Source organism: Streptopelia decaocto (genome assembly GCF_964273445.1).
Source record: "Streptopelia decaocto genome assembly, chromosome: Z".
In the NCBI taxonomy this organism is placed as follows: domain Eukaryota; kingdom Metazoa; phylum Chordata; class Aves; order Columbiformes; family Columbidae; genus Streptopelia; species Streptopelia decaocto.
Genome location: NC_138657.1, coordinates 77,308,738 through 77,334,320, shown reverse-complemented (window position 1 = coordinate 77,334,320; position 25,583 = coordinate 77,308,738). Strand labels below are relative to the sequence as shown.

At 38.8% G+C, this 25,583-nt stretch overlaps 1 protein-coding gene across 1 annotated transcript in view; it reads left to right on the top strand.

Annotated features, from left to right (window-relative positions):
• Window positions 1-25,583, top strand: part of RIT2 (Ras like without CAAX 2) — a gene marked incomplete at both ends in the record, with an annotated part of 196,019 nt that overhangs the window by 59,901 nt on the left and 110,535 nt on the right. Inside the window, one exon of the mRNA XM_082075228.1 lies at window positions 25,269-25,342. Within this exon, the coding sequence (XP_081931354.1) occupies window positions 25,269-25,342 (74 nt within the window). The remainder of the gene's footprint in view (window positions 1-25,268; window positions 25,343-25,583) is intronic.

Here is a 25,583-nt window from a genome sequence, read left to right as displayed (position 1 = left end):
GCAAAAAAAACCCACAAACATTTCATTATCTTAGTACACTGAAAAAAAATTGTACTGTTGAGATTGCTATTACTACTTTTGAGCCCCTGGTTTCAAATCACAGAATTCATCTTGTAGTTTTGGGTTTGGTTTGGGTTTTTTTGTTTGTTTGGGTTTTTTTGTTTGTTTGGGGTTTTTTGTTTGTTTGGGGTTTTTTGTTTGTTTGTTTGTTTTGTTTGGTTTTGTTTGGTTTTGTTTGTTTTGTTTTGTTTTGTTTTGTACAGCCACTATTTTAATGATTTTCCATCAGTTTAATAAAATGCTACAGTTCTAGAGAATTTTCTGGGCTATCAGAAGGAAAGGTGATTCAGAATAAGTATATCCCAAGCCAAGTCTGTGCTGTCCAGGAAGTGCCAGAGAAGAAATTATTCCTTGAAGGTCTCAAGGAGATAGCCACAAAGAGATGCTTTGTGTCATGGGGGGGTTATCATGTTGGGTCAGAACAGTGACCTGTGTAGTCAGGGTTTTATTTCTCACAGTAACCCAGCAGCAGACAATAAGAAAAGAAAAACAAAATAACTGAAAGCAAAAACAGATTTTCAGCTATGCCTGAGATCATTGATCTCTCTGGATGTCAATAAATTGCCTTTCTTTTTTGTTAAACATTTTAGAACACCTTCATTCCTCAGCTATTTTTTTACTGTTTATGAAACTGTCATGCTCTGTTTTGAACTTCTCTGGGCCTACTGACCTCAGATTTTAGTGTACTTCTTTGGAAATAACTTCTTCTGCCTACCTGTGGTTTTATTTGTCTTTGGGCGTTTAAAGCAACACCAGTTTCTGTAAGTGTCACTGAGTGGATGATATTACCTGGAAATAACAAAAAATGTTTCATGGTGTGAATGATGATCCACAGATTTCCAGTATTAAGAAGCCTGCTGAGTCTACTATGTTTCAGTTGAGCTTTAAGATAAGGTCTATAATTTATTTTGATTTACATGGACATAAGTAACTAATAAATACCTGCATATATTTTTCTAACATTCTTGCACTAGCTGTTCCTTTCTCTGTATTTTTTTATGGTGTAAGATTGTGACAGCAGTGACCATGATATTTAACTGTTCAAATTTAACCATGATTTAAGGTAGTACTAGCAAAACTGATATTGTACCTCCTTGTATCTGACGGAGCATTTGCTGAGAGCTGTCCTAATACAGATGGATGGGCAGGGGTCTGAGAAATGGAGGTACCTTTGTAAATAATGTAATTGTCTTGGAAATCCCAGAAGTTCACCATTTTCAGTTTTATGGGAAAGACTTCAATGACCTCTGGGGATACTAAGTGTTTATAACCACTTTGTCCATTTGAACTTTTCATTGTCTACCTTAAGCATTGGCAAGGGAATGGAACAATTTCAGCTTTTTTGAATTTCTGTAGATCTTTGCGAAATATATTTGCACCTATATAAAGAAAAAGTGGACAATAAACTATTCCCAAAGCGTGTGAGCATAGGACTGATATAATCTGGTTGATATTCTAGTTCAAAAGCAGAATGAAACCACATTCAGTCCATAAAAAGGGTCCACAACACTGTCTTACATGATCAGTCAGGAACACATAAAACCCCTGATACAAGGAATCTACAATAATTTTTGTTTTGACTTAAAAATAAATGGCTGCTCATTGGTTTTCATGTTTCATTTCATGAAGACCCAAATCTTTTCAATCCTAAGAAATGTTCTGAAGTTTTATTCTTTTGGTATAAGACCACATTTCATGTCCTGACCTACTCCATGCTCCATGGAAGTACAGCCATGAGCAACTGACTGTTGAAGATTTTTTTAGAAGATTTGTTTAGAAGATTTTTTTCTCTATATTTCATTTTTATTTTATACTCCATGTAGAAACCGATAAAATAGTGAGCTTTAAAGGGAGTCTAAGAATGTGAATGTATTTCTTTTTTGTTTAGTCCAACATGAAGCTATGTTGGAAATTGTTTACTCTTACTGACTAGAGAATACAGAGGAGTCCTTCCACTTTAATATGTTGTCAAATGTTTTTCCCTCTCCTACTCCTGCTTCCCTGTAAAAACACTGGAATTTATCCTAAACATTGTGGAGTAATAATCATGTAGCTTTAAAAATCTAGAGACACTATTTTCCCTTTTTTTGGGACAGTCCCTAGAAGCATGTTTTTTCCTTATCTTTCTTTTACATTGTGATCCAAGATTATGTTACTAATGCATTAGAGTCTTCTCTTTCTACAGTGACTCTTGTCTGTAGCAATATAGTAGAAATATACAGCTCAAATATAATGGTGCTTTCTACTTGCAACTTTGTTCTGTTATCCACTGACATTTTTGAAATATTACAGGTGATCCTGTTGATCACAGAAAGCTGCTGATACTGTGAAATGATGCAGAATTTTTGTTAAAAATGATATTTCAGTTGCTACATTATACAATATATCTGCTTATAGATTTGTATGTCAGATACATACATATGTTTCAAAGATGTTAATTTTCATCCAGAAAGAGCTATGCAAATAAATTTAGAATTATTTACTTGTGTTATTTTATGGTTTTTATTATGTATAGAAGGAGTACCTATTGGAGAATGGCTAAAAGAGAAAGGGCATGACCCCAGAGACCCTCTCCGTTAAAAAGATCTTCTCTAGTTGGCATGAGCTGAACAAGGGTGGGTGAGAAGGTATTGCCTGGGAAAGGCCTGCATAAACAAGTCTCACAGTCTCAGGAGGCATCTCCTGGGAAAGGCCTGGATAAACAAGTACCAGGAGGCAGCTCCGAGATAACGAGGGAATTCACATACCAGGGGGGCCACAGAAGGGGATGGACTCATTATGTATGTTGGGATGGGCTCATTACGTATGCTATCAAATAGGTGTTTGACAAGTAGTCATAATTAATAGAACTGTTATAAAAGCTTGCGCTCTGTATCAATAAATTGAAGCATGTTTATCATCCGCATCGGATGGCCGCATTTCTTCCTCTGTCGCCGTAGGCCCGAACCCATTCCGGGGTCTTGACCCCCGACATTTGGCACCCGAACCCGGACCTGAAGGCCTAACAGGGACTTAAAAGGATTAACGGGGACTTACAAGAACTACCACGGACCACGGAACCTACCACGGGCCTGGACGACGGAAACGACAGCGGCACCGGATCAGCGACCAGCGGGCAAGAGTGACCGAACACTGTGCTGCGGTGTGTCGTCTCCGACGCCTGAACCGATTAAAGTTCGCCACTGAAGGGCTACTAAAGGGCAGGGCAAAAAGGATATCGCTGAAGGGCATAAGTGGATATGTAAGTGGATACATAAGAGGATACATAAGTGGATACATAAGAGGATACATAAGCGGATACATAAGAGGTACCGTGCCAGTATTATTATGGATAAGGGGCGCATGGATTTAGAAGTAGCCCTAGATCTTTTACGGAGCTTTTTAGAAAAGCGGGGGGTTGATAATAGTTGCGTTAAACAGCTAGCTGGTCTAGTAGCAACAGGGAGGGCTAAGGGGTGTTTTCAGGATCCTGATTTATTGTTTGATGAGGGGGAATGGAGAAAGCTAGGGGATATGTTGTGGGATATGGTTATAGATGATGATAAAACTGCTAAGAAGCTGATGAAGCCGTGGCGGGAGGTAACTAACAACATAAAGCGCCATAAGGGAGAGAAGAATTTAGCTGCGGTTGCTTCTCAAAAGTTGGGGCAGACGGAATTGTCTGTACCGCCGACGGATGCAGGGATCTCACAGCTGAGGCAAGAGCTCGACCGTGTCTCTATAAACGAAACGATAACTGTTACCGATGTGGCCGAGAGGGGCACATAAGGCGCGAGTGTCGTGCAGTGCACATCTGGTGTGAGAACTGCAGATCCAATAATCATAATACCGCAGCTTGCTACAAATCGGGAAACGGGAATCTGAGCGCGCCGAGCCGCCGCGCTCCGACAAGAGTAGCAGCTCCAGTTGTCAATCAGCTGGAGGAGGAGCAACCAGCGCCGCCTCCAGTCAGCCTAGCACCGCCCTCCAGCCAGCAACAGCCGGCAGCCTCAGCCTGGACTTGGCAACAGCAGTAGGTGTCACCCTGCTCGATCAGAAACCGCAGAGGATCTCTACAACATCCACGGGACCGCTAATAATAAATGGACAGCCACATGGTGCCTTACTGATCGGAAGGTCTTCAAGTGGCATGAAAGGACTGACAATAATACCAGGACTTATTGATGCTGATTTTTCCGGAACTATTCAGATTATGGTACAGACATTGTTTCCACCTATCCATATTCCCCAGGGAAGTAAAATTGCTCAGCTGGTTCCCCTCAGTCAATTGACACACGACATGACACCAGTCACGACGGAGGCTCAGGGGGAACAGGGATTTGGATCAACAGGGCCTGCAGTTCTGTTGACATTGTCCATGAATCATCGACCAGTAGCAACAGCAAAACTTGAGGCCAGGGGACAATTTCTTCTGTTGACCCTACTCCTAGATACGGGTGCGGACTTAGCTATTGTAGATGAAGGAGTGTGGCCTGCTGATTGGCCAACCAAACCAATGGACAGAGGAGTTGAAGGAGTGGGAGGCCATTCAACTGTGCGACAAAGTGTTGACCGCATCTCATTAACTGTAGATGGCAGAAGGGCGTCTGCATTTATAACTGTGATGCGCCTTCCCACAGGTGTGAATGGACTTGTTGGTTGTGATGTTCTGGATCAACTCGGAGTTATTCTTACAACAGGAAAATCTTTTTAGCAACGGTCACTGCAAAATGGGCTTTCCCGATCCCGCTTCAATGGACATCCAGGGACCCTATATAGATCGAGCAGTGGCCGTTGAAGCTAGAAAGCCTCACAGCAGCACATCAGCTGGTGCAAGAACAACTTAGCCAGGGACATTTAAGGCTCTCTGCAAGTCCATGGAACACGCCCATTTTTGTAATTAAAAAGAAATCTGGAAAATACAGATTGCTGCACGACCTGAGAGCGGTAAATGCACAAATGCAGCCAATGGGAGCCTTACAACCGGGTCTCCCTAATCCATCTATGTTGCCTGAGTATTGGAAACTGTTGATAATTGACCTCAAAGACTGTTTTTTCACGATTTCTTTACATGAGCAAGACATGCAAACGTTTGCATTCACCTTACCATCAGTAAACAGGGAAGCGCCTGCTCAGTGCTTTGAATGGACAGTATTACCTCAAGGAATGAAAACCAGTCCAACGTTGTGTCAGTTATTTGTTGATAATGCCCTACGACCCCTGCGAGACGCATGGCCACATGCGCTGATTTATCATTACATGGACGATATCCTCCTAGCCCAGGAGCAGGGCTTTTCGCAACAGCAAATTCAGATGCTACATAACCAGTTGCAAAAGGAAGGCCTTGTCATAGCCAAAGAGAAAATCCAGCAACAGCAACCGTGGTTGTACCTTGGATGGAAAATAACAGACTCTCAAATCAGACCACAAAAGCCGTGCATCTCTACGGAAGTGAAAACCTTACATGATGCTCAGAGACTAATGGGGGACATTCAATGGCTGCGACCTATCACAGGAGTTACCAACGCGCAACTTGACGTCTTGCGACCCTTGCTGAAGGGAACGGATCCTGCGACTCCTGTGTGCCTCACGACGGAACAACAGGAAATGATCCACTGCATCGCCCATCACACTATCTCTCGGTTCTGCGATCGTCGTACTTTGGAGCGTCCCATCGACCTATCCATCTTTTTCACAGAAAAACACCTGTTAGGAGCGTTAACTCAGCATAAAGAGAAAAAGGGGGAGAAGGGGAAGCTCAAAGTACTAGAATGGGTATTTCCCAGGATACAGCTAAAAAAGTCAATACAAACTAGAATAGAGACGCTAGCAGAGTTAATACGGAAGGGTCGGAAGAGGGTGTGGCAAATCACAGGACAGGAGTTAGGGAGGGTATATGTCCCTATGCAGAAAGAGGTTATAGACTGGTATTTGCAAAATAGTCAGGAATCATGTGACTCTCTGCTCTCTGCTGCTATCGAAATATCTGTAGTACCTATTAAGGCAGCAATAGTACAGTGGGTAAGTCACAATGAATGGATCAGGAAACCTCTCCGAAGTGAAACACCTTTAGAAAGAGCCCAAACAGTCTTTACCGATGCGGGTAAGAGATCCAAACGGGCAGCAGTCACATGGACAGTCGATGGCGAATGGCACCACCATTTGCTAGAGGCAGTCCCTGGTGATTCACTGCAAACGTTGGAATTAGCCGCAGTGGTGTGGGCCATGGGAAAGTGGAGAGAGGAACGGATCAATGTGGTGACTGACTCACTGTACGTGGCAGGAGTAGTTCAACGTATTGAAAACGCTCAAGTCAAAGAGGTAAAAAATGAAAGGTTAGGGCAATTATTCCGACAGTTGCAGGCATTGGTGAACAGCAGACAAGAGCCGTATGCAGTTATCCATATCAGAAGTCATATGTGGGATTGTGGACTAGGTGAGGGCAATCAGAGAGCTGACAAGTTGGTAATGGTATCAGCCCCAGTTAGCGACTTTGTTAAGGCCAGAGAATCACATAGTGTGTTCCATCAAAATGCAAGGGGTTTGAAATCACAGTTTAGGCTAATCGCAGAAGAAGCCAGAGGCATAGTGAGGGCATGTCCTCAATGTAGTCATCATGGTCCTGGCTTAGGTATCGGAGTAAACCCGAGGGGCTTGGGGCCAAACGAAATATGGCAAATGGATGTCACGCATGTAGCTGCATTGGGAAGGTGGAAATATCTGCACGTAACAATAGATACCTTTAGTCATTTTGTATGGGCCACCCCACAGACAGGAGAGAAAGCGATCCATGTGATTCGCCATTTGACAAGCTGTTTTGCAGTAATGGGGGTGCCAAAGCAAATAAAGACAGATAACAGGCCAGCCTATAGTAGTGAAAAGATGCGGAAGTTTTGCCAGTTATGGGGGGTTCAGCATGTTACGGGGATTCCTCATTCTCCTACAGGGCAAGCGATTGTAGAGAGAATGAATCAGACTCTGAAAAGCTATCTAGACAAGTTCAGAGATACTACGGATGTGTCAGAAAGGGTGACCAAAACATTGTTTGTCTTAAATTACTTATGCATCTTTGGATCTAGCGAAGAACCTCCTGCTCGCGTGCATGCGGGGGTAACCGAGAAGAAGTCAGTTCAAATGAAAGTAATGTATCGGGATCCTGAATCAGGTCAATGGATGGGGCCAGCAGACGTACAATTCATCGGTAAAGGGTATATGTGTGTAGTCACTTCCACAGGACCAAAATGGATCCCCACCAGATGGACCCGTGTGACCTTGGCAGAATGATTTTTTTGCTGATGGGACTCACTGTAAGTTATGGTGTTGATCCATGCCTGTTGTTAAAAACTGACAATGTCTGGCTCACTTGGGCAAACCAAACGAATCATACAGACTTTTGCCTAAGCCTCGCATCAGCTCAGGACCCATTTAGAACCTGTCTTATCGGTGTTCTGCTGTCCATCAACGAGTCTTTGACGAAACTTGGGGGCTATTATAACGCTTCACAATGGAATAGTTGCAACTGTAGTGCTATCTTTAAAACGAAGAAAAATGAGGATGAATGCTTAGGACATACGCAGTTTGCGTTTGAATCATGTCGGCTTGCATGTTTGTTAAGAGCTTTGAATTGTTCTTCTCAAAAGCCTGTTCAAGAGTTAGACCTGCTAATCTCTATTGGGCCTGCCGAGATTAGGGATGTTACACATCGGACCAACTGTTCTAATACAAGGCCTGCCTATCAATCTGATAACGGAACTGGTGCTGTAAGCTTTGGGGGTAATGCATATCTGTGTGACCTACCAAATGAGCGTCCCCAATGGTCACAATTTACAAATGTTACTCCACAGGTGAATGGATGGAATCTAACTGCTAAAAGTGGAGGGGTATGGATGGTAAAAATCACTGGGAGCGTAAATCTACCATCGGGAGTGTTTTTAATTTGTGGGGATCGAGTTTGGCCAAGAATTCCGTGGAGGCCCGTAGCGGGACCTTGTTATTTAGGAATTTTGACAGTGTTCGCTCCGAGTAAAGTACAAATGACAGAGAAGTTTAATAGGACAAGGGTGAAAAGATCGATTATGCAGGAGAACTGTGATGATGGTGTCATACTTCCGAGTCGAACTGAGTCTATCTTTGCATCTCTCTTTGTGCCAGGAACAATGGCTGCTTGGAACGCGGCTAGCCTTAGAAAATTAGCCTGCTGGACTGCTAAACAGTCCAAGCTAACATCCCAGGTATTAGCAGACTTAGCAACCGACATAGATGACATCCGTCATCTGCAAAATCGTGCTGCAATAGATTTTTTGCTTTTAGCACAAGGTCATGGATGTGAGGACTTCGACGGAATGTGTTGCTTTAATCTTTCTGACCATAGTAATAGTATACATCGACAGCTTGCACAGTTACGAGATCATGTGAACAAGTTACAAATAGATGATGATCCTCTTGCAGACTGGTGGAAGTCCCTAGGGTTCCCATCTTGGCTCTTTGGATTTTTGAAGCCACTTGTGATGGGGTTCGTCTTTATAATAGTGTTAATTAGCTTAGCATTGTGTTGCTTTTCATGCTTACAGTGAATATGCTTTAAATTTGTAGAAACAGGCTTTCGTAGAGAAATATTAGTAGCCCAAAGAGAAAAAGGGGGAATTATTGGAGAATGGCTAAAAGAGAAAGGGCATGACCCCAGAGACCCTCTCCGTTAAAAAGATCTTCTCTAGTTGGCATGAGCTGAACAAGGGTGGGTGAGAAGGTATTGCCTGGGAAAGGCCTGCATAAACAAGTCTCAGTCTCAGGAGGCATCTCCTGGGAAAGGCCTGGATAAACAAGTACCAGGAGGCACCTCCGAGATAACAAGGGAATTCACATACCAGGGAGGCCACAGAAGGGGATGGACTCATTATGTATGTTGGGATGGGCTCATTACGTATGCTATCAAATCGGTGTTTGACAAGTAGGCATAATTAATAGAACTGTTATAAAAGCTTGCGCTCTGTATCAATAAATTGAAGCATGTTTATCATCCGCATCGGATGGCCACATTTCTTCCTCCGTCGCCATAGGCCCGGACCCATGCCGGGGTCTTGACCCCCGACAAGTACCTATACTTTTGAAGAATTTACTGAATGTTGTGATGGATAGTCAAACAGTTTTTAAGTCTAAGACTTTTTTGAACACTAGCATTAATTTATTTGAGGAAAGAGGTTACATTTTGTTCTGTCTTTTTTTTTCTGTGTGATTTTTTTGTTTGTTTTGTGTTTGTTTGTTGGTTTTTTTGGTTGATTTTTTTTGGTAAGAACATTATATGTATATATAAATGTGTGGTACACATAAATGCACAAATATCTGTGTCAGTATTTAATTAAATATAGAGTAAACATTGATTAAAAAGTTAAATTCTACCCAAAATGCTAGTTTTAATGCTGTCACTTTGAGTTCAAAGCCACTCAAGATAAAGTTGGAATAACGACTGTGTTTTAGTCTTCCTACAAATGTTGCAGTTCATAATTTTGAAACAGAAATATATTATTTTTGTAAGTAAATGGAGAGGGGGAGGAGGACAGTCTTTTAATATTAGACTGTATGTGGGCAAAATTTCAGAGTTTAGCACTTCATGAAAATGAAATTATTTCAGTACACATTTACTATTTAATTGTAGGCAACAATGGGAACAATTTCCAAGAGACAGTGGATGTGATCGTTTTCTGGAACAAATGGATAAGAGTAATTTACACTCTGTACAGTCTTTGGCAATATCACAGAGAGTTAATGCAAGTAGAGTGACAGGAAAGGAAGCATGGCATAGTCTAGCAAACTGGACAGCCTCCAAGATGCTCATTAGCCATGTGACTAATCTCAAAATGAATACATAATGCAAACGAGATGCAAAAGCAGCTTCCTGTTTTGGTGAGATATCACTGCATGAGATTGTGTCAAATGAGCAGTTGAGGGCATTAAGGCTGTGTCAATGTCAAACTTTAATTGAAATGGGTGTGAGATGGGAGGCATTTTAGCATTAAGTACATGAATTTGCATGAGGTTTTCTAACAAAACCTTCCTTCATTCACCAATGCATCAAATAAAACATATTTAAATTCATCTTCAATTAGATGGTGGAAATATGTGGGTGAATTTGAGTAAAAAAGATAAAACATGGCTGAAAGTATTCTAAGGTTATATAATGTGTACCAAAAATCTCTGTGTTATAAAAAATATTATATGTGTTTTCAAGGTACAATAGAGAAAAAGGATAAAGCAGGGGAAATAGAAACTCATTAGTAATGTCAGAGTGAAAGAAAACAAAGATGTGGCACATTTGCTAGGTAAGGAGAGGGTATCTTGCAAGAAAAGTACTACTCAAATTCACTTTTAAGGCACAAATAGTTTCTAGATCATCTTTACTCTTATCTAAAACATTTATATGTGTATACCACATTTCTAATTTCATACTCATTTTTCCATAGAAAATAAAATATTTGGATTGGACTGAGCAATTCACAACTGGATTTGAACTCCAAAAGCACTATTAAAGGAAAAAAAAAATAATCAATAGCTAAATAGTCATGACCACCTTTCATTCATCATTCTCCATACATTTGTTAGCCTTATCTGAGACTAGGTAAACAATTTGTATAAAATGGTCTGGAATCAGTACAATTTGTCTCCAAAGACTCTCTACAAGGATATCCAGACGGATTGTGTAGATAGAGCTAAATTGCCTATTTTTGTGTTCCTAATTTATCATCATTTAAAAAGAGAAATGAGGAATATATAATAATACTGATGTATGCTTTTGAACCATATTCTTAAACCTGTTTTTTATGTAGTTGTCATTTTTCTATCTGTTGATATTATCTGTATCATATGTCTCATTAAGAGGTTAATATTTTCAGTATAATGTATTTTGACTTATGTACATGAAGAACAAACAGAGATTATGCCTACTGTATTAGGACTGAACCTTGTGTTCAGGCACCTAAATTAAAAAGTCTACACCTGAGGTGTGTATCTAGGTTCCACTTATATGGGATTTAGAAGTGGAGTTTTTGGTCTTTGATCACTTCATTTATCACAGGCTTTGAGAGCTGTTTGAGATGTCCCACAGTATCCTACTTTGCTTCGGCATCCTGATCCAGAAGGATGTGGATCACCCACAGGCTCTGTGCAATTGCCATCTGGTCCCCTGTGAGTGTGACGTAGGACCTATGGAACACCAGAGTCCTTCTAGTCCAGTAGAAAGTCAGACCAGATTCCTCAGACCATATCAAGGAGCAAGAGTCACATATGGGCAAATGAGGAGTGCCTATACTTCCATTAAATGTAAGGGGATTTTAGATACCTACCTTGCATGCAGACATGTCGTTTGTAGCTGTCTAAATTTAGGTGCCTGAAGTTGAATTACAGTGTGTTGCCTGACAGCTCTTCAGAACAAGGACCTTCACACATCATCATAATGTGTCTCAGAGTGTCTGGATAGATGTCCTGCAGTGAAAGGAGGAAAATGCTTAGTGAGACTTGCCATGCAGAATCCTTGTTAAAGTGGCAAAAGAAAGGATAACATTGGCACATATCTGGCAGTGTAGCTGCTCCCACTGTAAGATTAAAAATACCTTATGAATAGAAAAGGAGTGAGTAGTGCTAAGAAATTAAGAATACAAGAAGTGCCAAACTGTTAGTTTAGATTTCAATGAGGCAACAAAATACCTTCTGCTGAGTGTTGTTATTATATCCTGCCATGAAGAGAAATATAAATTATTTGAAGCCATGGAGAACGGAGATTGGAAAATCATAACACATATTTCTCTCTGTTATCAATAAAATTTAGTATGGGAAGACTGTTGATAACACACTGATGTTTTGGTTGTTGCTGCGTAGTCAAGGAGTTCTCAACTCCCCATGCTCTATCAGATGCACAAGAAGCTGGGAGAAAGCACAGCTAGGAAAGCTGACCTGAGCTGGACAAAGAGGTATTCCTTCCCATATGACATCATGCTCAATATACAAACTGGAGTTGGCTGTGGTCAAATACTGCTGCTGGGGAGCAAACTCACAGGTGGTAAGCAATTGTATTGTGCACCACTTGTTTTATATATTTATTTTTTTCCTTCCTTTGTCGTCCTATTAAACTATTCTTATCCCAACCCATTAATTGTGTTTTGGTTACTGCTGTTGTACTTTTGCTTGTTTGTTTGTTTTTTGGTTTTGTTATTCCTTTCTGATTCTCTCTCCCATCTCAGTTGGTGGGAGGTGGCAAACAGCTGTTTGGTCCTGGTTAGCAGCTAGGTTAAACCACAAGCAGATCCATGGCAGCTGAATTATCTCTCAGCATTTCAGTCTGAGCTATGTAGAACTTAGATGCATTCTCACCTTAAGAGGAACTTTGATTATTCACACCTTCCTCTGTTGAGAACTTCAGTATTTTTCACAATTAAAGGAAGAGTGTGTGGCAGGATGCAAACCGCCCTCTCTCCCCCTCCCTCCTTCAGTATGGAAGGAGTAGGCACATCTCCCTCACTCTCTGCTGCTTGAGGCTAACAGCTTCTTTTGTTTGGCCCCAGAGCACCCTGGACAGGGCCATTAGGAGAAGGGAGTGCCGAGGCACCACTGAGCCACTGGGCATCTGCGGCCAGTGTGGGGGATGTTTAGAGGCTTCAGGGGCACCCCACAGCCAGTGTGGGGGTGCAGAGAAGCTTCTAGAATACCTACAGTCAGATCTGATCAGCCAATATAAAAAACAGGACTCTCGTCGAGACTCCGCCGATTGTCACGGGTCTCTTGGAGCACAAGCAAGATGCTGCCACCGAGAGCCCCCCTCCCCGGGATGGAGACTCCGTTTGCCTTGCCACCACGTGTGTGAGTAAAACTTCTCACAGGATTGCAAGTACATTTATACTTTCCATGCATATCTGCACGTGTAACTTTCCGTGCAAATTTGCATGCGTACTTTCCGTGCTTAATACAAGCTCGTGTACTTTCTGTGCACATTTGCAAGTGTAATTTTCCATGCTCAATACGAGCACGTGTATAAATTATTTCCCTGCACAATTGCAAGTGTATTTTCCTCCCGTGCTTCCACATAAGCACGTGTAATATTCCATGCACATTTGCATGTGTATTAACCCTCGCAGGATTGCGAGTGTATTATAAATTTATTTCCTCACACAATTGTGAGGGTATTTTCCTCTCGTGCTTCCACATAAGCATGTGTAATATTCCGTGCATATTTGCACCTGTATTAACCCTCACAGGATTGCGAGTGTATTATAAATTTACCCTTGCAGAATCGCGAGTGTACACTTTCCATACTCACTACGAGTACGTGTATCTCTTTAAAAATAATCCCACATCGTTTTTAGGCAAGTGTGTATTCCTCCCGGACTCAGAGATAGCTCCAGCATTGTTTTGGGTGAAGCCATGTGCATGCACTCTGTGGACCACCTGTTGTATTAGTTGCTGCCCCTTAATAATTTTCCTCAACTGATATCCGAACCTGTATTTAAGTCACTTTTGGAGTGCTAAAACCCGGTTTCTCACCGGTTTAATAAAAGTTGTTTTGGACCCTGTTGTCCCTTAAACTAACCTCGGGGTGCCTCCGTGACAGAATGTGACCCCGTTCTAAATGTACTGTGTTATTCAGATACATGATCTTTAGCTCTGTTGTTAAACTTTATTTTTTCGGACTTTGCTTTGCTAAACCAGTTATTCAGTCCTAAATGGTTTGCAGACTTCATGTAACAAATAACCAAAGCAACCAATTATATTTCCCTGTTTTATTCAGGATGAATCACTTCTAACATCCTGGACACACATTTAATTTCTACTACTGTTTTGTCACATTCATGTTTTTTTTTTTTTTTACAAATGCCACTCATCATGCAATTATTTGAGAGCTGTTTACACCAGGTGACAGCTTGCTGTCACTTAGCATTTTCAGAGACTTAGGAAACAATGCTTAAAATAGTAATTTTCCTTTGCTAATATCTCTGACATAAACAATAGCAGACAAGCAAATGCAGCCTGGGTTTTTCTAGGAGTAGATGGCTCAGAGGCCTGTTCCTACAGTTGTCATTTCCTCCCTTATCATTTCATCAAACACTTGCTCAGAGGTTAATCAGAACACCTTGAAGAGCATTTAGGCTTGCAGTTTAGTCTTGGAAATGCAGTTGTCTGTCTGTGTCTATCATTCATACCCTTAGAAAACTTAAGGCAACAGCTATGCTAGCAGATTCCCTCCAGCCACTGACATTTTTTCAGGCTGATTCAACAGTAGTCCAGAAGAAAACTAAACCACCCCAACACAGCATATTTGTCTACCAGGTTAGTGAGATTAATCACTTCAGTAAAAACAATTCTGCCAGCTCAAAAATTGGCAAAAAGTATAGTGTAGAACAACATATGGGGAAATGGGAGTATAAGTGGGAACGAAAGAGGAGAAAAAAGTTCCCTTAATTTCTGGGGCAGGCAAGACATCATGATCAAGTCAACCATCTCATGCAGAGTCATTCTCAGACACCAGCCCATGAGCCAAAATTCCTTCCCAAGTTGATCCCTCTTATAAAAAACAATAGTGATAAATACCTTTACCAAAAATGCAGATGGATTCAAAAACCATTTGAGTAAATTACTGAAGTGGAAAATATCCACCAAAGGCTGTTAAAGGCAAAGATTCTCCTTCTGCCTGTGAAGGTTCTCTGAGGTGTGAATAACTGTAAGCTGAGAAAATACGCCAAGCAAAAATTATTGTGTGAGATTCCTTAGGCTCTTGGTCATTCTTCAAAAGAGGAAAATGGATTAGATGGACTTTTTTTCATATCAGCTTCATACAGGCAGAAGACCTCTATCTCAGTGACTGGTGTTTCTGATTTGAATGAATCCAACAATTTTCACTTCCCTCTGCTTTGATTCACCAAGTCTCTAATTGATCTGTCTAGTAAACTGACATGGTAAAAGGAGTTGAAGGGTCCTCTTTCTTATCTCAGAAGAGCTTACTCTTGGAGCTGAGCTCTTCTGTCCTCCCTTCAGCCCAATAATGATACTCCAAACATTGACCTATCACAGAAAATTGGGACAACGTCTCCTTTGGTTCATAGCTACTGTAGGTTTTTTAGTAGAGTTTCATATAGATACTTTCATTGGATTGAGGCACTCTGAATCTGGGGAATTAATCTCTTTACAGATTCTGACTGAGTTTGAGTGTGAGCAGAGTGTTCATATGGCTAAAAACACAGGAGAGTATATAAGTTTATACAGAACTATAAACCACAGTGTAGTCACATATGGGTTGTGGTTTCTAATTAATAAGAACTGTACTGGAGTTCCAGAGCATGATTCATCTCACCCTATCATCTGCACCTGAAGTTAGTCAGATGAAAAATGTTCTCATATGTGAAATAATATAAAGAAAGCCTTATCTTAGGAGTAAAGTGGGAAGGAATGTTATGTGGCAACTAGGGAGATTTAAATTCTTGGAAATTAGGTAACTGAAGTTGGAATGAACACCCAAGTCATTCTGTGGCCTTAGCCCAGAGGTATCACAACCCACATACAGTGATGATAATTACAACTAGGATCATGGAGTTAGAAGGAGAGAGTGAGACTTGCAACTCATAAATAGAGTCACCCTGAATCTTTTGATTTGTAAAAATATTGCTTACATGATTTTCGAACTTGGAAGGGACACTTATTCTATGGTTTCCTAGAGGTGGATGATTTATCATGCTCGATTCAAAATTTGTCACACAACAAATGCCTCCATTAACCTTTCTTTCATGGAAGCCAACAGCCATCTACACCTTACTAAATCCAAGGCATCACCCATGCTAAAAGTCACATAGATGTAGTCAACTTGTTAATTACTCCCCCTGAAATGACAAGAAGTGACTTTGTAGCTTCCAGATCCTCCCACTCAGTAGCACAATCACAGACTCGAAAGAGTAGTGAAATTGCTACCTGCTATTCTTGTTCCCCAAGATAAGGGTACTCAGACTCCTGTTAATTATCATGTTTTGATTAAACAGGAGTACTTTGTTCACTTTGTTCATGTACATCTTTGAAGTAAATGACATTTTTCTGGAAGCAGAGAAAGTAATGATATGCCTTTATTAAATATTAGTAGCATTATCTATATTGCAAGTGATTTCGAGCAGGAAAGCAAATGCTACAGCAAAGGTTTGCTTCAATTATCTTTAGACTTGATTTGCAAAAATGCTAACATTTGTAAGAAATGGTATCTTCTCTTCAATAACTGCTTCTGAGAAAAACATCTGTCAGTCAAATAGTCTTATTCACATGGATGGGACACTTCATAAGCAAAATCTATCCTGTGTGAAGGACTGTCTGTAGAACAGCTGAGTGAGTTTTCTGGGCAGCAAGATATATCCTGTATAATTACATATACAAATTCAGTCATGTCTGTGTGTGCTTTCAGGTTAAAATCGTAAGTGTCGACTTTGTTTATAACAGCATTTGCATCATGACTGATAGTTACTTCACTGGGCCAAATTATTCGGATAGAGTTTGTCAGTCTTTTATCCAAATCTCTGTTGTCCCCCAGCCTCTCTGCAGCAGCTCATCAATTACAGGAGGTGAGCTACACTACAACAAGGAGAATGTAACATTTCACAACATATTATGTAGGAATAGAATCAGCCTCTCCATTCACATGCCTAGGGGAAACAAGGAAGACAGGCACATTGTCTTCTAGACTTCATTTTGTTTATATGAATTTCATTATTATTTATTAATATTTTATTTCTTATTATTTTTCTTATTTTTACTTATAATTATTTTATTATTTTTATTATATTGTATTATTTCATTTATTATTATATATTATTATTTATTATTTTTTATCAGAACTCTGTAATGATCCTGTTTTCCATGGGCTCTTGTGAACACATATTATACATTTATTAATAATTAGATTTTAAGGAGGAAAATTGATATCTGCAACTAGAAAATAAATTAATATATAGTGTAATAGTATAAAACTAACCCATTGTTGAATTCTCACTCTGCTCCTGGTCCTTTTTTTTTTTTGTAAAGGAAGTAATTTTACACATTTCAGGTGTTCCACATAAGGATTAATTTATGATGTTCTCTTGTACATTCAGATACACTCAGTCTTATATGTGTCTCTGTGGCTTTATATGTAGGTACACACATACCAATGAACAAACACATAAAACCATGTATATATGTATATGTCTAATCTTATAATGAAGCACCTCACGGGAATGAATAGATACCAATACTTGGTGTAGAAAGATCTGTTGACATGTTGCATCAGAATATTGAGTTGGAACTGAAGCACAAGAACTGTGATGCATCCAAGTCAAGATCATGAAAACATTCACTGTACAGAGGGCAAGGAGCAGTGGAGAAGGTGTTTCTTGTAGTGGGTATTTTTATAAATGGTGAGTGGCTTTGATTGGTTACTGTGGAGAATTTGCTACCATGAATGCAGACTGAATATCTTATGTTCACATATACTATTACAAGTTATTGGCACCATATAAAGAACTTCGAGTCCTGATGACAATGATCTGACAGAGTGCAAGGTGCTGTACAACCAGAGAATGTAGCAGTGAGTTTGCTTTGCTGGCCATGTTGATCATACATTTTTTACCTTCTTTGCCTGAAAGTGGATATATTACCTTGAATTTTCTGGGCGTTTTCTCCTTGATGATACTATGTAGCTGAAAACCTCTCCTATGCAACACTTAGTGCAAGAAAATCACTCTTAATCTTGGTTCTTGAAAGCTGCCCAGACCACTGTCTCCTTTTGCAACTGTTTATTTAGTAAACATACTGATAATGATGACCGAAAGGGAGAAGACAAACCAGATTATCTGATTCAAAATTCAATTCACTCAGGTTTCTGTTAGCACAAAACCTTTTATGGAACAGATAACACTTCTTTTTTTTTGTGCCTACCACAGACTAAGTGAGATTAAGTTACTTTTGCTTAGCCTGTTTTTCAGCAGAGAATGAAAGGGTAGCACAGTAATGAAACTGCAAGCTGACATTGAAGAAGAGGTGCTTGTACATATCTATAGGTACAACCAAGGGGGGAAAAAAAAAAAAAAAAAAAAGACAAGAGAAAAAAAAGAAGACAGAAAGTATAATGGATAACCCATTTCCCAATTTGGAAGGCACTGAGTGCATTTCAGGTCACTGAGAAATCTGCCATGTAGTACCCAATGCTAAAAATCAATCAGACTCCTTCAGCAGCTGTGTGTTATCAGTCTTGCCCTGCAGAGCACAGATCTGAAACATCAGGCAGCCCAACTAGAGGGAGAAACTTAATTTGAGAGCAGCTGTTTTAAGACAGATACATAATGGCATTAAAAGAGGAGCACTGCAGTGAAGTGAGAGATAACCAGACAGAATACGCATTAGTCTGAGGAGGCTTTTAGTTATTTTGCTGCAACCAGATGCAGATGGAGTACAGCCAATGGCAGGCAAAGCCTAATTTAATGGAGAAAGACCAGAGTATGACAATGACTCAGTAAAAGACTACTTATAACCAATAGTCAGACTTAGTGGGCCTAAACTCAAATATTTAATACACTGCAATGATTCTCGTTGCTCAACAGGTAATTTAGGCTCTGTCAGCTACCAGGTATTTAGGCATCATTTTTCATTGATGATAGCAGGATCAAGTGCAGAGGTTTATTTGAGGATCTGGGTGTACTCTAGTCATGATACTACTTTTCACTGAAGTTATTAGCACTGCTTATTTCAGGACAAAATCAACTAAAAGTTATGAAGTGTTATGCAGGTCTTATGCAGTTATGAAACTCTTTCATTTTCAGGCTTACAGAAGTACCTTGTATTTCTATTCACATTTTTATTCCTGAAACAGTAAACTATCTTATAAACACTAAAGCGTTTGCTTTTATGTGCCACTGGAAATACAGGAACCTCTAAAACAGATCATAGTAGTTAGTTAAGAATATGTCATAATGCTGAAGAATGGCTAAATGAAGGAAAGGAAAAATTGCATCTTCAGTTGAAATTAATAAGGAGAGTGGGAATGTACAGCAGTAATATGCACTTGAATTTAGCAAGGCCATTTGAAAACAACATTATAGGATCTTTTCTGAAGACATATATGGCAAAGACCTCAGTTTAATATCTTATCTGAAAATATGGTTATGATAATTTCAATGCTGAAATGAAAACTCAAAGATAGAAAGTGGTGTATTTCTCACCACGCGACTGAGTATATAATGAATAAATGTATGATTTCCTTTTACAATAAGCACTTAACATGATTAATGCTTTGCTTTTTCTCAGATTATTTTAATTTTTTTCAAGGCCTAGGCTATAAACTTTTTATAAGAATAAGGCTAGCAGAGAAATACTATCTGTTTTAAATACTGCTCTGCTTTCCTGCTGTTCTTTCATAGAAACAGCAGAGATGTTTGAAGTGTGCAGTTACTGAAGAAAGAGTTCCAATCTGTGAGTTTGGAAAGGCAGGGTCACTTTTCCTCTTTTCAGCAAACCATTAGCGAGATTATTCTGTGTGGAATGATGTTGTCTGTTGCCATAATTTGTAGAGACAGGAGCAAGCATCTTGTGGTGTTAACGCAAAACTGAGCAAACCTGAAAGATCTGACAAAAACCTGAGAAAGCTAAACAAATGAATCACAATGGCAAACACAACTGAATGCTGAGAAATAAAAAGCAGAAGCACTGGAAAGAATAATAAGCAGTATTATTAACTGTTGGTATAATGTAGAATTATGTAACACTAGGCAGAACTGGAAATGGGATACTTCAGTATCCTAGCTATTAATCTAGTACTAATTTTCCTACTTGCCTTATTTTAAAAGATACTGCTGCCTACCTGAGTATTTACAGAATACACAGCAATCAAATTTGTCAGTTTTACTATTCTAAGCTATTCATTGCTTATCATGCGTGCATAGCTCATAGGAAGGCAACCTCAGTGAGCTGGTGTCCTTTTCTGCAAAATGCTGATAGCAATGCTCACCTAAATTACAAAATGCTCACACTCCAGGAAAATAATTATATGCTAGGGGAAATTATAAGACCAATGTATTTTGATGGACAATTCCTATGACATGCATATTATTATCTTGAGTACAAGGAGCTTAAGTGTAGAAGTTGGTACAGTGGTTTAAGTCTGTTCATCCACTATCTTTTTGTTTAAAAATTACTTGTAAATAGAAAGAGCACTCATCCAGCCAAAGACTCAAGATTATGCTATATTCATGAGCATTTCTGGATTAAAATGCATATGTATCAGATAATCTAAGTACCCCAAGAGCTGAGTCTCCTGATGGCTTTTTGACACACAGGGAGAACATGAGGCAGAACCCCATGTGTGGCTGACTGAGCTTGGACTTGCTGGTATGGTACCACCTTATCCAAATTAAATATATTTTGGCTCATGTATATATGTGAGAATCTGATTTGGTTTCGCTACAGTTTATTGCATATAAGACAAAGAAGAAAGCAGAATATTTATTTAGAAAGAATATATGCAGAATTAACAAATGGAAGAAAGAAACAGCTGACCTATATTTCAGGGACTGGAACATGTCTGTAATGCAGATGAAAAGCCCATTACAACTCCCTTTTAAATTGTACGCCATCCAAATCTATCTGACATGAAGCAGTTACCTGCTCATAGCTGAAAAAGTGCTTTGATATATTTTTTATGAATCTAGCTTCTCTAGTGCTAGGATAACTGATTGCAACACGACCGTGCATTAATTATTGTATTTCTGCCTCCAGAATAAGAAAGCTGAGAAAAGAAGAAGCATTCATTTCACAAAGGGGAAAAAAACAAAACAAAACAAAACAAAAAAAACCAACAACAACAACTAACCAACCAAACAAACAAACCCAAAAAACAGATAACAAAAGGTTTAACAATTTTTTTTTCCATAATATTGCAAAGGACAATCAAATGATTAAGAAAAAAAAAAAATTAAAATTGCCTTCTGCAAAGTATTTTTTCTTGGTTTAAAGAAGATATTCAGTGAAGGAGGAAAGAAATAATAATAAAAAAAAAAGAATAGATGCTGTTCAGAGAAGAATTACAGCTCTGATATTTTTTTTCCCTACCCTGGAAAACAGTAAATGGTCAGTAAGAATTCAAGATTCAATTCAAGTAATATAACTGAAGTTTGTATCTGTTTTGCTTTTCTTTTAATACTTGTAGGAAATAAAAATCTTAAAGAAACCCATCTTTTATATACATAAAAAATAATTTTACTTGATACTTTAACTATGCAGTTAATATATTCATGTGTTATACAGATTGTAAGGATTCAGTTTGTTTATTTATTTTTTTTTTTTTTGGTACCTACAAAATGTTCATTCCTGCAGTCAGTATTTGAGTCATAGTTATATCTCACAGCAATATCAATAAACTCCATCCACAATTTGTTCTTATAATAACTGATCTTTCTGCTGCATTTTATCTAAAGCAAAAGGCGGGACCTGACAGTTAGCCTCACAGAAAAGGAATGATATTGAACTTGATATAAGAAATATTGTTTGATATACTGTCTGATGCCTGATTATTATTCTCTTCTCTTTTTTTGTACCTTATTTTAATGCTTTACTGAAATGTCATTTGGAGTTTGATCTTTTAAAAAATATTAGTCCATAGAACTGGAGGATGTTAAATTCAGACACATGTGACTTCGAAGCTCCCAATTAACTTTAAAGAGACCATTATGTTAGTATTATAAATTAATTAGATGAAAGAAAATGTAATGCACTCAAACACTGTAAGTAGTGTAATATACAAGACAGCATTTTTAATAATGTGACTATTTTTTAAACAGAGGAGATTAGACAATGAGTTTTCTAGTGCTCCTATGAAGAATTTCCTTCTTGATTTTACATACATTGAGATGCTGTTTCAGAGGAATGTCTTCACTTCTGTTCCTCTCTCTCTACTTGTAAGCAGCATGTTCCTCTCAGATCTCAGAGTTCCTTTCCTTAATGTGACCATGGTGTGTACAGTGTTGCCTGAGCCATAAAGGCTAGTCACATGGTAGTCTTTTTTTAAATAATTTAGGAAGCATGGAAAGACTCCAGGGTTTCTGCTTAGCATTTTAGCTACTAATAAAAGAAAACTATGTTAACTGGTTCCAACACACATACATAACCAACTCTTGATCTCTGGAAGGTTGTTTCTTTTCAGGTTAGTGCCTGCACCCCCTTGTATTATACTGAGTCAAATAAAGATGTTTATCTATGTAATCCCTCACTCTGCTCTATTTTCACTACTTCCTGAGGCAAAATCCCTGTATGAAAGTATTAATTATAGACCAACTCTTCCATTCTCATCTTGTCTTCTTGTTCCATACAACATGAGGTGGGAAGCACAGTTTTTAATTTATGTAATTCATGCATTTTAATTTAATTTATCCTTCTAACTCCTGTCCCAGACAAATTCATTGCCCTAGAACCCCAGGAGACCAGTGACACAGGGTAGATGAAGAGAAAGTGTCTCTCAAAACGCTGGTTGTATTTGAGCACCAAGAAGCTGATAGATCACAACTGGGTGTTATGATCTGATCTGTGGTATGAAGGTGTCAGCACAAGATAGGGATTCCCTTGACAAATGTGGGCTTTGGGACTTCTTCTTAAGAGAGTGCTATAAGAAAAGTGGAGTTAAACGTCTCATCTATTTTCCATTCAAACACAGTTTGAAAATACCCCTGCTAATTACACCGCAGCTTAGGGTAGTTTTAAGCTTTTGTAAATCACCTGTACCATCCTGCCTTTTACACATATGCAGAGAGAGAATATTACAAAGGAAAGCAATATCTCCTTCCTGTTTCATCTCCACATTTTTTGGGACAAAGGTATATCCTTCAAATAACACCTCTTCAAAATACAATTGCTTAGCAAACCATTTAGATTCATGTACTTGGGCAATGCTCAACAGAATATGTTTCACTACCACAAACAGAAGATGCAAGCACACATTAAGAATGAAAACAGGACAGTGGTTCTAGCACTTTGTAAAGTGTTTTAGGGCTAGTAGTTTGAGAAAACATAATAAATGGAAATAATATAGTGGGTTTCTATGTTCAGTGTTATCTTTGTAAGGTAAAAGGGTTATCAAAATAGCCTTGCTCCAGCTTTTAACAGTTGAAACTTCACTGATTAAAGTGGCATGATGTTGGGCCACACCTGGAGTAGCTCAGCAGGGTAGTAGGTCTATATATTTTATATTTACTTTCTGAAAGCTATTGGTTATATTCAGAGACCAGTGGGTCATTTAGTTGTAAATAACTCTGAACTCCTAATTAATTTCCTTAATAAATAAGAGATGATTTATCTAGGTTCTAGCTTCATTTTTATCCAAGTTGAATTTGAGTATGCAAATGTCTCTCTGCATTGACTGTTTAAAAGCTATTGCATTAAAGCTCACATTGGTCTAAGTGACGAGTGAAATAAGACCACGACATATTGGCTTAGAGAATCCAGCTGCAGAGCCAAGAGTGCAAGCTAAATGTATGCAAGTTATATGTTATTTATGCATGTATGAATGTGATACAAGAAGGCACTCACCCACATGGGAATATATTCATAATACTTTATAGTATTAATAGAGTTCATAAGAAGGAAACAACATATTTGATTTCATGTATTTTCATCTTCTGTTTTCATTTTTAGTTAAGAAATAATATTTAAAAAAAAAATCTACTGCACATATCACTGTCATGCCATAATAGATCACTTAAACTGTAAGTAGCCTAATTCACCCAACACAGTCCCTCTTTGGAACAGAATTTCTTATTCGACAACCCCTAGAAAGAGATCTATTGACTGAAATACATGCTGATTGGAGTGTTCTGGCTTTCTCAGCAAGTCAATGTATCATACAATTAATTGAGACTCTGGGTCATCCTTATATCAATGGGATTAGGTATTTATATAAAGCAAGTACTGTGCCTAAGTAATTTGCTGAACTGAGGCCTAAAAGAAGCAGGAAAATCATAGAAAGTACTGTATGTGATTATGTCACTAAAGATAGCTTTCCACTGACTGCACAGGAATGGGCTGAGTTAAGGCCATCCAGAATCCTTCACATGTGAATGTTTAAGTTTTTCCTTTGCATAGGTAGAAAGCAGGTTTTTACATGCTTTTATAAAGTGTCATATGATGCAAGATATATAATTAGGCATAAACTGGAATGTCCTGGGTATTCCAGCTACCTGCAATGTCCCATACTGTAATCCAAATATTTTATCAATAGTTACTGAAAGTCTAGTCTTGAGAGTTCCTAGCAGCCAAGGCTTGCAGGATTGAGTCTAGCCATATGCTCAGGATGATTAATAATACTTCTCAGATGCATTAAATGCACTTGTCTTGTCTTCACACCTCAGTGCACAGCCAAAGCATAGTATCAGTCACCAAACCCACTCAGGCTGCTATACATTATTGTTCAATTAAAGAACGCAGATAATTTCCAAAACTATTTCAAGTACAAACAAGGCCTCGTATCTGAGCTCTATTTAACCTCAGGAAGAAAGTGCAAATGTTCAGAGAGGAATGAAACTGAAATGTGAAAAAAACAACTTATGCAAATAGTAATTCACCTCTTCTGTTTTTCTCCTTCCAAATTTAGCTTGACAAAATCATGAGCTAAGGGAACAGTTCACCAAGCATAGGTTTTTCCTCCTCCACACCCAACCATGATGAGTGTGAGGACACTGATTACAGAATTTGTTTTAAAAAATCCATTTGCATCCTCTCCAGACATATACAGAGGTATAATTAATTGCTCTGACACATCTGAGCCAGAAGCCCCGCTTCAGCCACAGGGAGAATTTCCCAGCAATTTAGACAATTTTTAGCTTGAAACTGCTTTCTGTAAAAGCTCTGTGGAAGTGTGATTGTGTTAAGTAAAAATCACCCTGCTGCATAGCACCAGCACAACACCTCTGAAGCTTTGTGACTTAAACACCACCTGTGGTCTGTGCTATCCTTTTAAAGAGAGGTAAAATTTCTTTAATATTTTGTGGTAGTGCAATAGAAAAGACTAGATTACTCCCTGTTGCTAATGCTTCACAGCGATGGTAGGATTTCAGAAAATGTCTTTTTGACTTGAAAGAAAGCAAAGTTAGGTCAGACTGGAGAGCTTTTGAAAAGTCTGCTCCAAATTAGAAAAGCTATTTCATTTTCCATTTTCTGAGCCACTCTTATACTTAACTGTACTGCACTGTGTTTTTCAGAGGATGCCTACAAAACTCAAGTCCGAATTGATGATGAACCAGCCTATTTGGACATTCTAGACACTGCTGGACAGGTGAGTATTTTCCCAATGTGAACCGTTCAATTAGAGATAAGAACAAAGATTTTAACCTTAGATACAAGGGTCACAGAGCTAGAACCAAGCTTCCTATTCAAACATAAAGGAAGCAGTGACAGAATAACATTGAGGAATTAACAAAGGAAAAGATTAAAGGAGTACTTCAGTGGTATAGCATAAATTCAAAATCTGACCAGAAGAGACAGATGAATTTAATTGAAAACGTACATTTGTTTTT